General features: G+C 30.4%; 1 protein-coding gene across 1 annotated transcript; it reads right to left on the bottom strand.

Annotated features, from left to right (window-relative positions):
• Window positions 1–1,549: 1,549 nt before the first annotated feature.
• LOC129890420 (9-cis-epoxycarotenoid dioxygenase NCED2, chloroplastic) lies at window positions 1,550–3,485 on the bottom strand. The gene has a single exon (XM_055965977.1). It carries the CDS (start codon window positions 3,356–3,358, stop codon window positions 1,616–1,618), a length of 1,743 nt encoding a protein of 580 aa, XP_055821952.1. The 5' UTR covers window positions 3,359–3,485; the 3' UTR covers window positions 1,550–1,615.
• Window positions 3,486–13,191: the final 9,706 nt, after the last annotated feature.

The following is a 13,191-nucleotide window of genomic DNA, read 5'->3' as shown; positions in this document are numbered from 1 at the left end:
ATTTCTAGGCTCTAGCCATTAGTGTAACATTTTCAAACCTTATAAAATGTTCCTATTTTTTTTCATCTCCTATTGGATATTGCATCTTCCTAAATTTCATTAGTTCATCTTTTACATTGAAAAAGACTACATAAATTTGTTAAAATCTCTCACAAGTTACATGGCTTAAATTTAAGGGGGTGGGGTCAGGTGACCTTCAATATTTGTCAAAAAATATGCAAATTTATTTGCCTCTTACTAAACAATTAAAAGGCTATTTGAACAATATGTGAAAAATAGGACACTAATGAATTCTGCAGCAACCAAAAATAGGGGACTGCGATAGCAACTTTTCCCTTCTATCAATTTTCCACATGTTAAATGCAATTATTGAAGTGCCATTCGAATCAAAAGAAATGTCTCATCAAGAAGACTTATGTCTAACATGATTTATTTCCTTAAGCATTTGATATAAAAAAAAATTATATGTAATGACTCAACTAATTTGAATTCACACTTGATTAATTTTGATTTGGAAATTAATGAATAGATTCACTAAGAAGAGTAAAAAAACTTAATGCTAAAAATTTCTTCATAAACATAATTCAAGTCCAATATTGTAATTTTGACCGGAGAAATACCAACCGCCTCACCACACTTGTCGGTTATATATCCCATGAAACGATATACGAATAATTGTAAGATCGAAGTAATTAATTATGACTTATGAGCATACAAAGTAGAAAATGCTAGTCATACCATTCTTCTAGAATTGGACAAGTGAGAAGCCAATTAAAAATGTGTTGTTGATTTGATATTCTTATTTTTGCTAATTAAAGAATGTTCTGCTCTATTGGAGATTCTTGATTTTGCTAATATTTCATAGGAGCAGCACCACTCACAAATGATATAAAATTTGTTGAACATTATTGCTCTTGATGACCCTTTATATACAAAAATTCCAAGACCAATTCTATCCCTCCAACCCTAGGCTCATTGGGTTCCTTCATGTGAATTCATTTGTTCAACTTCAACTTCAACTTATTTTAGTTGGTGATCCGCAGAAAGTAAATAGCGGAGAGCTACACTTTAGAGAGAATACATTCTATTTTATTAACTATCCTGCCTCCACTAGTTTGACCATGAAAATGGGAAAACCAAAGGACCGCTTAACTTTTTATTGTAAATTTGAATTAATCATCAAATGTAAGTTTTGAATACCGAATGCATAACCAAGCAAATACAAAAAAATATTCACTCACACACAATGACAAAATAGGTACATGTGAAAGACCTAAGAGAATATTTGGCGCAAAAAAAAAAAGGTAAAAGAAGGAAAACAGAAACCATCTGAGCTTTCCGAATCCTACATACAGACATACAAGCTTCAAGTTTGGTCTCTGAAAATCTCCCTTCTCAACCCCCTATTCCAAGAAAATGGCATGTTGATGAAAATTAAACGATAATACATGTCTCCTCTATAACAAACTTGTACGTATATATATATATATATATATATATATATATATATATATATATATATATATATATATATATATATATATATATTTATATATTATACCGCACCCTTTCTACCTTTCTAATATGTACGTATATACCAATAATTTTCGTGGTACTATACTTGATTTTGCAAGTCCATTGAGCTAATGAAAGTCCCATGAAAACCATATGGAACTCTTGAAGGTAGCTTGACAGTGGCCTCTAATTCTAGAGTCATGGCATTCACAATTTGTAGTTCTGATTTCCATGTCTTCTCATCATGGCAAAATGCAAGAATATATCCATCATCTTCTTTTTCTGAATTCACATTTCTTGGTAAAAATAATGGCTCACCTCCATATCTTTTATCTCCATACATATGTTTTTTAATTTCCCCTGTTGATAAATCCACTTTTGCAAAACCAGAAACTTTTGGCCATGGCTCTGCAATTGCAAGATAAGCAAATTGTGTTTTTCGACCGAGTTTATTCCTGCTCACCATTCCAGCTTCCAAATTTACTTGATCTGATGATGGAACTATTTGTCGTTTCGTCGATTCTCCCGTCTTCAAATTGAGCCTTATTTCTGACAAGACACTCCTTAAATTCTCACTGCATTCATTGAAAATTGAATCTGGTGGTGTCATGCATGAACCAATAACAACTACTTCATCTGACTCTGGCTCTTCCCAAGCATTCCATAGATGAAAACAGAACGTTTCGGGTGATTCTACCCAAATAATATTATCAGAATCTTTAGCATTTTTGGGTAGAATTCCAAACCTTGATTTCTTGTTTTTGTCATAAATCACAGGGGAGCCTCCTTTGATCATTTCTTGAAGCTTGAACACAACTTGCTGATCAGGAATTACAACGTAATTCTCAGTAATAGCGAAATCATGCATCATGGTTGGAACATCCAATGGGATTTCAACGTCGGGCGATTTCTTCCCGTCCGGTGAAAACTTGAAGGATTTCAAGTAAGGCTTTTGAACTACATCGTAGCTCAAAGCAAAAAGCTCACCCGAAACAGGATCAATTTTCGGGTGAGCAATCATTGTACTTTTCAATTGTTCATCAAAATTGTACCTTCCAACTGTTTGAAGATCACCAGAAGGCAAAACTTTAACATGATAAGGTACATCATCTTCAGACATTGCTAAAAGACGATTATTGAAGTAAACTAATCCGGCATTAGCCACTCCGGTACCATGGCTATGATCCACAAGCCCGAAAACTCCACGGGCATAGAAAAGCAATAGCCTAGCAATTCCAGAATGACCATGGAGCTCACCAATAGCTTTTGGAAAAACAGGGCGACCCAAATCACGTTCTTGAACTAATCTTTGCGTTTCAGTGAAACGGCAAGAATAGCTTACTGAACTATTTTCGACGGTGACGGCATGAACCATGCCATCACCGTCAAAAAGGTGATGACCGGCAACAGGTTCGAAAAGCGGGTTAGCACCATTACGAACATAAACGCCGTTAATAAAATCCGGGATCGTCCCCGTAACGGGAAGATTATGCCGGACTGATTGCTCCGGTACCGGAGCAAAGTTTCCGGCAATTTGTACACGTGGATCGGACGTTTTAGGAAGTGGGTTTTGTAATTCGAGTGAGACTAACGCGCTTTCCACGATATCTAAAGCTTTTGCTGCTGCCTTTTGGAAAAGGTTCCAATCAGGTGTATGAAATTTTGCTTGTTTATTGGGGGAATCTTTTTGTTTTGGGAAAGTGAGTAGAGCAGAATGAATTTTAGTTTTTCTTGTCATGGAGATGGATTTCGAAGGGAGAGTAAAATCGAGTGAAGTGGAAGAATAAGAAGTAGATGGTGGAAAGGAGTGAGAAACTCCATAATTTGCAATTTTAGAAGTCATTATTTTCCGTAAAGAAGGGAGAACAAAGAAAGAGAGGTTGGGAGAAGAGAGGGAAAGAAAGGAGTTTAAATAGAAGAAAGTGTTTGAGGAAAAAAAGGGACTGTGTATGGTGAAGAGGGGAACGAAGGTCCACCTTAGACATCTAAGAGAAGAGCACGTGGTAGTATTTTGTAAGAAGGTCATTTGGGAGCAACATAAGGGGTAGGGGTATTAATGTCAAACTGAAAAAATCAAAAAATTGAATTAATTAAAAGTAAAAATTGGGTCATTCGCCCAAAATAATTACCAAAAATGATTATTTCCGGTATATTTCATGTATAATCAAGTTATATTCAATTTTTGAATGTATCATAATATATATTCAATATATAGCTCCTGTATAAGTAATCAATGTATAGTCACTGTATATTTATTATAATTTTGGCTATTTTTTATATAAATAAAATATGTTTATATTTATTGTAAACTAATTAGTTTATCGTATATATTTGAAATTATCTCATAATTAAATAGAAGAAAAAAAAGTGATAGTACTATCTATATGTAGTCTTTGATTTTGAGTTTCTAATTGCCATCGTCATTTACAGTATTTAGATGATTGCACCTTATTATTTTCTTATAATTTTTTTATACATATACTCTGCATTAATTAAAAGTTGATAGTACTTTTTACATATTCATAGTCTTTGATTTTGAACTTTTGATTATCATATGTGATTTATTATATTTAGGTGACTGCATCTTATTATTAATGTTAAGATTTTTTGGATATATGTTTTGCACTATTTTATTAATAGTTGTCGTGCTTTTCTTTTGATCAATGCTTTAATTTATTTGATCGAAGGGTGTTTCGAAAATATGCTCTCTAGTTCAGAGAGATAGTGGTAAGGTGCACTATGTTCTCCTCAAAGCCTACTTTGTGAGATTTCAGCAAATCTTTTATTATTGTTGTTGTTTGTACATCAATTTAAAATTAGATAAATAAAATAAAATGAATGAAATATTTTTTTTTAAAAAAAAGATGTACAATTCTTATCGACAAGTAAAAGGAAACGGAGCAAGCATATGCCTAGGCAAATTTAAAGATAATATATGATGTCTTTGAATGCATGGTCTTTCTGTCATATCAGATATTTTATATATATTTTTAAAAATTATATAATATTATTTGTTAGAGCGTTGGAGTAACTGGTAAAGTTGTTGTCATATGACCAGAAGGTAACGGGTTCAAGCCTTGAAAACATGCGTAGTTTTAAACTATTTTTAGTATAATTAACTCCAATCCACCACACCAAATTTTAAACCAAAAAATAATCTTTTTCTAACTCTTCATTATTATATTATTATTTTTTATTTCATGTATATTTTCTTATTTCATAAAAAAAAATTCTTTCTAATACATTCACTATATATAATTTTCATATTGTTTTCTTTTATAGTCGTTTAATATAAAATTATTTTATATCATAATTTTTTAAAATAATATAAATTGCTAACAAATATTACATATTATACATAATAATGGATAACACAAATAAAAGTGAAATCATTGTCCATCAATTTATATTTTTGCATATTTAATTTTTGTGAAATTTAATTGTAATTATATCCAATTAAAATTTATAGTAGAATTAACATAAATTTAATTTTTAAAAGGTCATGTATATAAAAATAATTTATAAACAAATTAACTTTTTAATCTAAATTAATATTATAAAAAATATCACATAAAACTAATAATGAAATGTTTAATTAAAACATATAATTTATATAATATTTAATTAAAAGTATTGTATAATGAAATAATATTAAAATATTTAAAAAATAAAATTAGTGTGTTGAACAGTGCTACACCAAATTTGGTGTTGGATTGAAGCACCAAAACATCAAATTTTACACCAAAGTACCGTTTGACCTCAAATAGTTTTTGGGAAAAACTTGAAAAAAAAACTTGGAAACTAGTGTTTGACCATACAATTTGTCATTACTTGGCAAATATCCCAAGTTTTCAACTTCTAGAAAAAACTAGAACTTGAGAACTTGAGAGGTTTTAAAAACTTAAAAATTACTCCACACTTTTATATTTATAAAAACACTCATCATTTATTGTCGGGAATTGATTGTTCGTAGAATGTGAGAAGATTTTATAAAAACATAGTTTGTTATTATCTCCTACGAAAAAGAATAATTTGAGTGACAAGATTGGAAAAAAATAATTTATTTTTAATTCGATTAATGTATTGCTTTTGCCCATATTATTTATTTTGTTGTTATTGATTATTGTCAATTATGTTATAAGTTTTTTTTTAATGGTATATGTTCATTATAAAATAATAACATAACTTATGATTATTTTAAATAATTTTTAAAATTTACGTGTATAAAATAATATTTTTTAAAAAATTTATGGTCAAACACATGATAAAACTTTCCTCAAAAATTATTTATCAATAATATTTGAAAACTTAAATGCTAGCTAAATATAAAATTTGATATTGGATTGGAGATGAGATAGAAAGAAAAAAAAGCACTCGCCAAAGCAGTAGTCAGCACTCTGCAGTAGTATACTGAGTGCACAGTTTTAATTGTTTCACAAAATGTGCAGAAACTGTAAAACGTTTCCTTGCCTTCTTCCCGACGCGCTTATGATGGACGGCGTAAGTAATCTATTCCTCCCGTTTTAATTTATGTTATGCTATTTGATTGGACCAAATATTAAAAAATAAAATTAAAATAATAATGTAAAATTCATCAAACATATAAATAAGGCTATAAATTATTTTATGTAATATAAATAAAAAGTTTAAAATTATATTGTTATTAGCATTAAATATAAAAATATGTCATTTTCTGAAATTGACACACAAGAAAAGAATCCATAAATTAAGATGGAGGAAATAATTAATTTGAAACTATCATTTTAGGATCAATTATAAACATTTCTTTAATTATATGTTTTTTTAATTGTATATAATAATTTTAAAAAGAAAATCTTTGTAGAATCATTTCCTTTTTATTCTAATTATTATAATAGCTGACCTTAGAAGATCGATTTTTTTTATTTTTGAAAATTGAGTATTTAATTTCACGATTAAATGCTCTGTTGGCTCCTTAACTTTAATAGAAGGATGATTTATTTGATAATTCGTGCTCAAAAATAAAATAAAAAAGTTGAATAAATTCGCAGCACTCTGATAAAATAAATCAAAATATATAGCATCTGCTCTTTCTGGGCTTCATAGATTTGGTCCACCTGCAAGTGAAATCCTTGCAAAGAGCCCGTTTGGATAAACCAACTTAAAGTCTCTTTTCTGCTTTTAGACGTGTTTGCCTAATGCTAACTTTAAGCCAGAAAGTTCTTAAAGTCAGTCATAAATGAAAAGTTAAGATTCCTAACTTTTTTTTTTCTAAGTGCTTAAAGTCATTTTCTTTGACCATGGAAATTACTTTTATATCCCTTATGTTTTAACTAAATTTTCAAACTACCCTTTTTATTCTTTTAACCCTAAAATTCACATAATTTTCCTCATTTAAGCACTTTTATCCAAATACCCAACTGCTTATTTATAAAAATAACTTTCAGCACTTTAAAGTTCTAAAAACACTTCATACATAAAAGTTACTTTTTAAGCCCATCCAAACGGGCTCAAAGGCCTTTGAGAAAAAAGAAGAATGAAAGTCTCGAGTGGTGGTTACTAAACGATTTATTATGTTGTCATATATAACTAGTATTATGGTTAGGGGTGTTCACAGTTTGAATAAAAATTTATTTAAATAGAAAAAATAAATTAAATCGATCAAATAATCCGATTTTTTATTTGGTTTGATTTTACATTTTTAAAAATTGATAATATTTGATTTGATTTTGGTTTCGTTCAAAAAAATTGAAGAAATAATCGAACTGAATCGATAAATTATATACATATTTTTTTTATAATTATGTATACATAATATATTATTTTTCATGAACACTTTTTATGCAAAAAATGCAGCACACTAATTTAAAATAGTACGGTATGATAAGTTTTTTATTTGTACAACCATATCATTAGCTTATGCATGATTCAGTAAGTTAGTGTTGTTTAGTACATTGGATTTTAACTAACACTATAAGCAGGAAGTTAAACATAATTAAAGTTATAATATAAGAATTATAAAATCCAAAATAGCATGAAGATAATTTATTTTTTCTCTTTTGAATGAATCATTTCTTTTATTTTTGTGTAGGTTAATAACCAAATAACCGAACCGAAATCGATAACAACCAAATCGATGGATGTATGTTTTATTTGATTTGGTTTGATTTTAATAATTTTAAAACCGATTAAATTGATGTAATATTGGTTAATCCAAACTGATCCTTGAACACTTACGACCGTTTGATAGTTGATTAGAATTATGCATATATTAATTACTTCATTTTCTATCTTGCATAACATAATATACCAATTCTTTCATAATTTATATATATGTTTTAGTTACACAGACTTTTAAATTACAAATCAAATATCGTATTAATTTTATATCAGGAATGGGCGATAGCCTATGACTAAAAGCGCCGACTATCTATGAATGACCAGGATCGGAATGCCAATCGATGAATAACTTACTTTTTAATTATTTTATCAAATATCTTATAACTTATATAGAAATTAAGAATGAAAGTCTAAAGTGGTGGTTAATGAACTAGTATTTGTGTTGATTTCTATAATTTCTCCAAATGGAAAGAGTTTTGTTTGGTAGCTGATTAGAATTATTTTTTATTTATCCTTCATTTAATGAGGTTTTTAACTTCATTTAATAAGCCTTTTAACTATTTTACGTTTTTTAGGAGAATAGTTTGAAAATAATTGAACTGATAATAGTGTAAAGTAGTCTTTAATTTACGTCCTTAAATATTTTCTTAAGGATGTATCATATCCCCAACAGTTCACTTAATATGGATTAGATGGAGTCCTTCTACTTTTTTTAATTGGCATGAAATGAGCTAAAGTGACATTTATTTTGGACGGGAGAGAGTATTTTACTTAAAGCAAACTTGAACTTTTTATTATATATCCTGAAAAATTACGATGTAGTCTTTAGTACTTACAACAACAATAATAAATCAGTGAAATCCCACAATGTAAGGTCTGGGGAGGGTAAAGTGTACGCAGACCTTACTCCTACCAAGGTAGGACGGCTGTTTCCAAGAGACTCTCGGCTAAATAGAAGCATAAAAAGAGGTTAGATATTGTTAAGAAGTAGAAGAAGTTCAAAGTGTCATGTGAAAGCAAATAACGAAAAGGAAAGAAAAGGTGTTATGGAACATGTGGTGAATAGTTTATGGTTCAATTGTATGCAAATTGCAAATTAAAGAAACATTTATAAAATGTTTGGCAAACATTATCTATTAGGGAAGAGTTAAACGAATTGATTGAGAGGATCTTCTACATATTTCTTTAATAATATTCCATGTTCCTTTATTGTAGGAAAACTAATGTATTGTTGTGTTTATAAATGACATTGCACATCTGTTCATATTGTCTTATATAAGAATCTTTTCCTACTCACCACCCTATAGCTAATCTCACCCCCTGCCTAAAAGAAATTAAGACAATCATTGTACAATTTTCTTTTAAATAATGATGTATCTAAGTCCAATATTGTTACCATGTTATTTTAAATAAGGAAAAAAAAGAAAAATATATTCTTCAATTTTGTAATTTATAACATATATATTCATTGTTAAAAAATTAATACATATATACCCTTGTTGTTTGACAAGAGTGTATATATATATTGTCGTTTAATAAATAGTGCACATTAACCTTTTTCGTTAATAGACTGAATTGAAAAAAAAATCAAAACTGATTTTTTTAATATTTCAAAAATGTCACATGGCTTTAAAAAGCTACCTGGCTCACCCATTTTCCTTACCCATCTACCCGACCCAATTAAAAAAAAGCAATCCCTTTTTTATTCAAACTCTACCCAAATTCATTTTATGATTGAGTAGAAGGGAATAAAGTTTTTTTTTCTTTTTCATTTGGGATGGATCTGAAGGGGTAAAGAAAATGGCAAGGAAATTATCAAATTCATGTGACATTTTTAAAATTAAAAAAAAATTAGTTTTAGAATATTTTATTTGTTCAATAAATATAGGTTTGTTAGTGAAAAGTGAGATGTGCACCATTTGTTAGACATCATGAGTATATATGCACCACTTTAAGGTATATGCTCTCTAAAACACAAAGTTGAGGAGGTATATTTGTTTCTTTTTCATTCAAATAATATATACTCCTTTCATCTCAATTGATGTGAGACTTTTTTTTTAGTGGTTCTAAAAAAAATGATGTCTTTTAACATTTAGTAAAATTTATAAAATGATTTACAATTATTAAAAAAAATTACATTTAATTTTAGACTATAGATTCAAAAAATCTTAATTTTTTTAAAAATTCCATACGGAATCAAATATCTTCACATATATTGAGACAAAGGAGTGATATATTTTGCCTTTCACCAACAAAAGAGAAGGTCCAAAATTGAAAATAAAAAAAAATAGCGAATGAATCTAGAATTTCTAGAATATGAGTGCATCACTAAATAAAATAAGGAAATATTGTATGGAGCGACAATTGATCGCTAATTCTGTAGGTAAATAACTTATTTTTTCAACAAATGTACCATTTAGTTTTATTGTAGCATGGATACCAACAAATAATATTATACTAATTTTAAAAATTATATATACAAAAAATATCTAATTTTACTGAAAAACAACGGATTCACGTGTCCGCTTTGGCCCACCAAGAAATAGTGAATTAATATGAGAGAGAGAGAGATAGCAAGGGAGTGGCGGGGGGGGGGGGGGGGTTATTTTGTTAATCTTGACACGACCATTAATCCAAAAGAAGATCTAGGCAATTAATGATCCGTTAATCCCATTCGTTTACAACAAAGTTATAATATAATTATGTTACTGTGAGTCAGTCATATGATCTAGACATAAGATAGTGTCATGATCCAAATTCAAGTGTGATGACACTCGCTTAATCTATCAAGGCGAATCATTTTAAGAGTTTAAACACTTCATAATAAATGACAAGAAAAGCAAAAATGTAAAGTCTAATACGACAGAGATAAGTCACTATTTCAATAGGAAAAAAAATATACAAGTCTATATGTCTCAATCCTCAAGTAGAACAAAACATAAAGTAAATGAGCGACGAGAGTCTGTCGAAGAAGACAAGCTGCTACCTCTCATGCATCCAGAAGCTCGGCCTGATCAATAAAAGTATTAAGAACAGGAGGTGCCGGGCTCAGATTCTACATAGATGTAGAAACAAGGAGTCGGGTGATCACCAACAACACGATACTCAGCAAAATGGAAACTAATCCCTAAGTAAAGTAATGCGGAACAGAGGTATTCCTGACATCCCAACCACAATCCTCCATAACTAAACACCTGCACTCAGACAATCCAATCTATACAGTTTATATCACAATTATATCAGAATACTAGATAGTCCACGAATAGAAAGTACATATACGTTCTTACCACCATACTTAGGCAAACATAGAAAATCTCAAATCATAATCAATCACCGGATGAAATAGATGCAAATGTAATGTCAAATATCATGATGCATGTCTGTACTACGATACATATCCGTTGATCACCTCAGACTGAAACCCATGGGGGCCTCACATATAACATGTATCCGCCGGAAAAGACCTCAGCCAATATCTACCGGAAGAGACCTCGACCGTAATATTCGCCGAAAAAGACCTCGCCACCAAAAGAGACCTCAGCAAATTACCTCGACCGGTAGAAATCTCATTCCCAATATTCAGTACCTCACTTATATGATTTCTCAGCCATCAAAAATAAAATATATGCACAAGTAATGAGTGAAATATGATAAATATTCTAATAAGACGTCATATAGTCTACAATCACACAATAGATCAATGTCTCATAATTCACAACACTTAGACAATTACCCCCTATCTGAATTCCACTATCACACTTCAACTCATATAATTCAATTCAATCTAATGACCCAACACACCCTATTCCTCTCACATAGAAAAATACAAGGTTCAACATACTTAACAAGTGTTGGAATTCCACTTGCCTTAGCCAAAAGTCACGAACAATTCGAAATCACCACTTTTTCTCTTCGAAGATACTCCAAATCACCATAATCTAATAAAGTATAGACTCATAATCACATTTCAAAGATATTGACACTAAAAATCAATCAATTTGGGTGAAAGGGTAAAATGGTCTAAGATCCCATATCAGAAATTGAGCTCAAAATCTGATTATTTTTAGATGAAAATGTCCCTTAAGTAATCAGAAATCTGATGGTGAAAACCATTTAAAAAATGAGATTAAGATGAGTTCAAAATCCCCATTTCTCCTTCAAAAGTTCATGTTCTAGAAAACCTAAAATCTCCAATTTGAAATCCACAATTTGAAGTTAAAATTCAAAAATATTCAATGAAAATTAAAGAAAAGTGTTAGAAATACATTATCCAAATATTTTGTCGCAAGAAACCTCGAAGAAATTGCCTAAACCGAGCTTAAAAATATTTAAAATGGTGAAAACACCTTAAACCTTGCTCAAACTCTCTTAGATATCGCTTAAGCGACTGAGTCTTCGCTTTTGCGGAGGTTCGCTTTTGCGAACCTGGTTTGCTTTTGCGAACCTGGTTTGCTTTTGCGAACCCTGCCTAAGTGAGACCCTTCTCTTAAATGATGGGTCTCGCTTAAGCGAAGGTTCACTTTAGCGAACCTGGTACCACTTAAGCAGACCCTACACCAGCACAAAAAAATTTAACTAAGTTAAAACTCAAGTCTTCGATCGGACCTTCGGGATTTGTTCGGAACCCCGTATACACAAACCATATATGCAATTCTACTAAATTTGATGTTCCGGACTCAATGGAATCATCAAATTTCTAATTTGAGGATTTTTAATCTAGAATTCAATAAGTCGCAACTTAACTAGCTTCAATACTGAAAATACCCAAAATACCCTCAGGACCTCTAAAAATTACAACGAAGCCATTTGTAGCATTAGAATCACCTCCCAAAACTATTGGAACCATCAGAAATCCAATCCGAGAACCCGAACTCCAAATATTGACCAAGTCAAACTTGAATCAAACTTTAACTCAATTTCCAACTTCGAAACAAAATCCACGTTTCAACTCCAAATCTGATTCCAACAACTCTCCTGGACCAATTTCTACATTCCAGAACTGTTGGAATCGATGAAATTCTATTTTGAAACTCGAAACTCCAAATGACTTCGAAACTCAAAATTTGACAACTTAAACCTTTAAAAATTATTTCTTTAGTAAAACCTCAAATTTTCACAAAATTTCCAACTATCAACTTTCAAACCCAATCTAAAATGACTCAGGACAACTGACCAAAGGGGTAAAATGATAATTTTATCGAAAATATTGAAAATAACCTTTTGGGTTATTACATCATCTACCACTAAAAACCACATTCGTCCTTGAACATAAAGTAAAAGAAAGAAGGATACTCGACGCTACCAAGAGTCTGAGGCATAACCTCCAAGTTCGATATTTTCCTCCCCCAAGTGAACTCAACCTTAAACCATATCATCAGGATCAACTACCAAAACAGAACTCCTAAATCAAAATTGAAAAATCTATAAGTCAGGAGTGATTACTAAGCCACATGCTAATCCATGAATCAAAACTCTCTAAATCACAGCACAACCATCGGAATGAACCCTTTTCCCCGTATAACTATGAGAAGATTCTTAACTACTACCTACTAAAACACGGACTGAATCCAAAACCAA

Source organism: Solanum dulcamara, chromosome 5, assembly GCF_947179165.1.
Source record: "Solanum dulcamara chromosome 5, daSolDulc1.2, whole genome shotgun sequence".
NCBI lineage: Eukaryota > Viridiplantae > Streptophyta > Magnoliopsida > Solanales > Solanaceae > Solanum > Solanum dulcamara.
Note: the sequence above shows the minus strand (reverse complement) of the source record. Positions and strands in the feature narration are given on the sequence as shown.

What these genes read in the sequence shown, in the direction of transcription:
- LOC129890420 (XM_055965977.1), bottom strand. Translation starts at nt 3,358, where the DNA reads ATGACTTCTAAAATTGCAAATTATGGAGTTTCTCACTCCTTTCCACCA.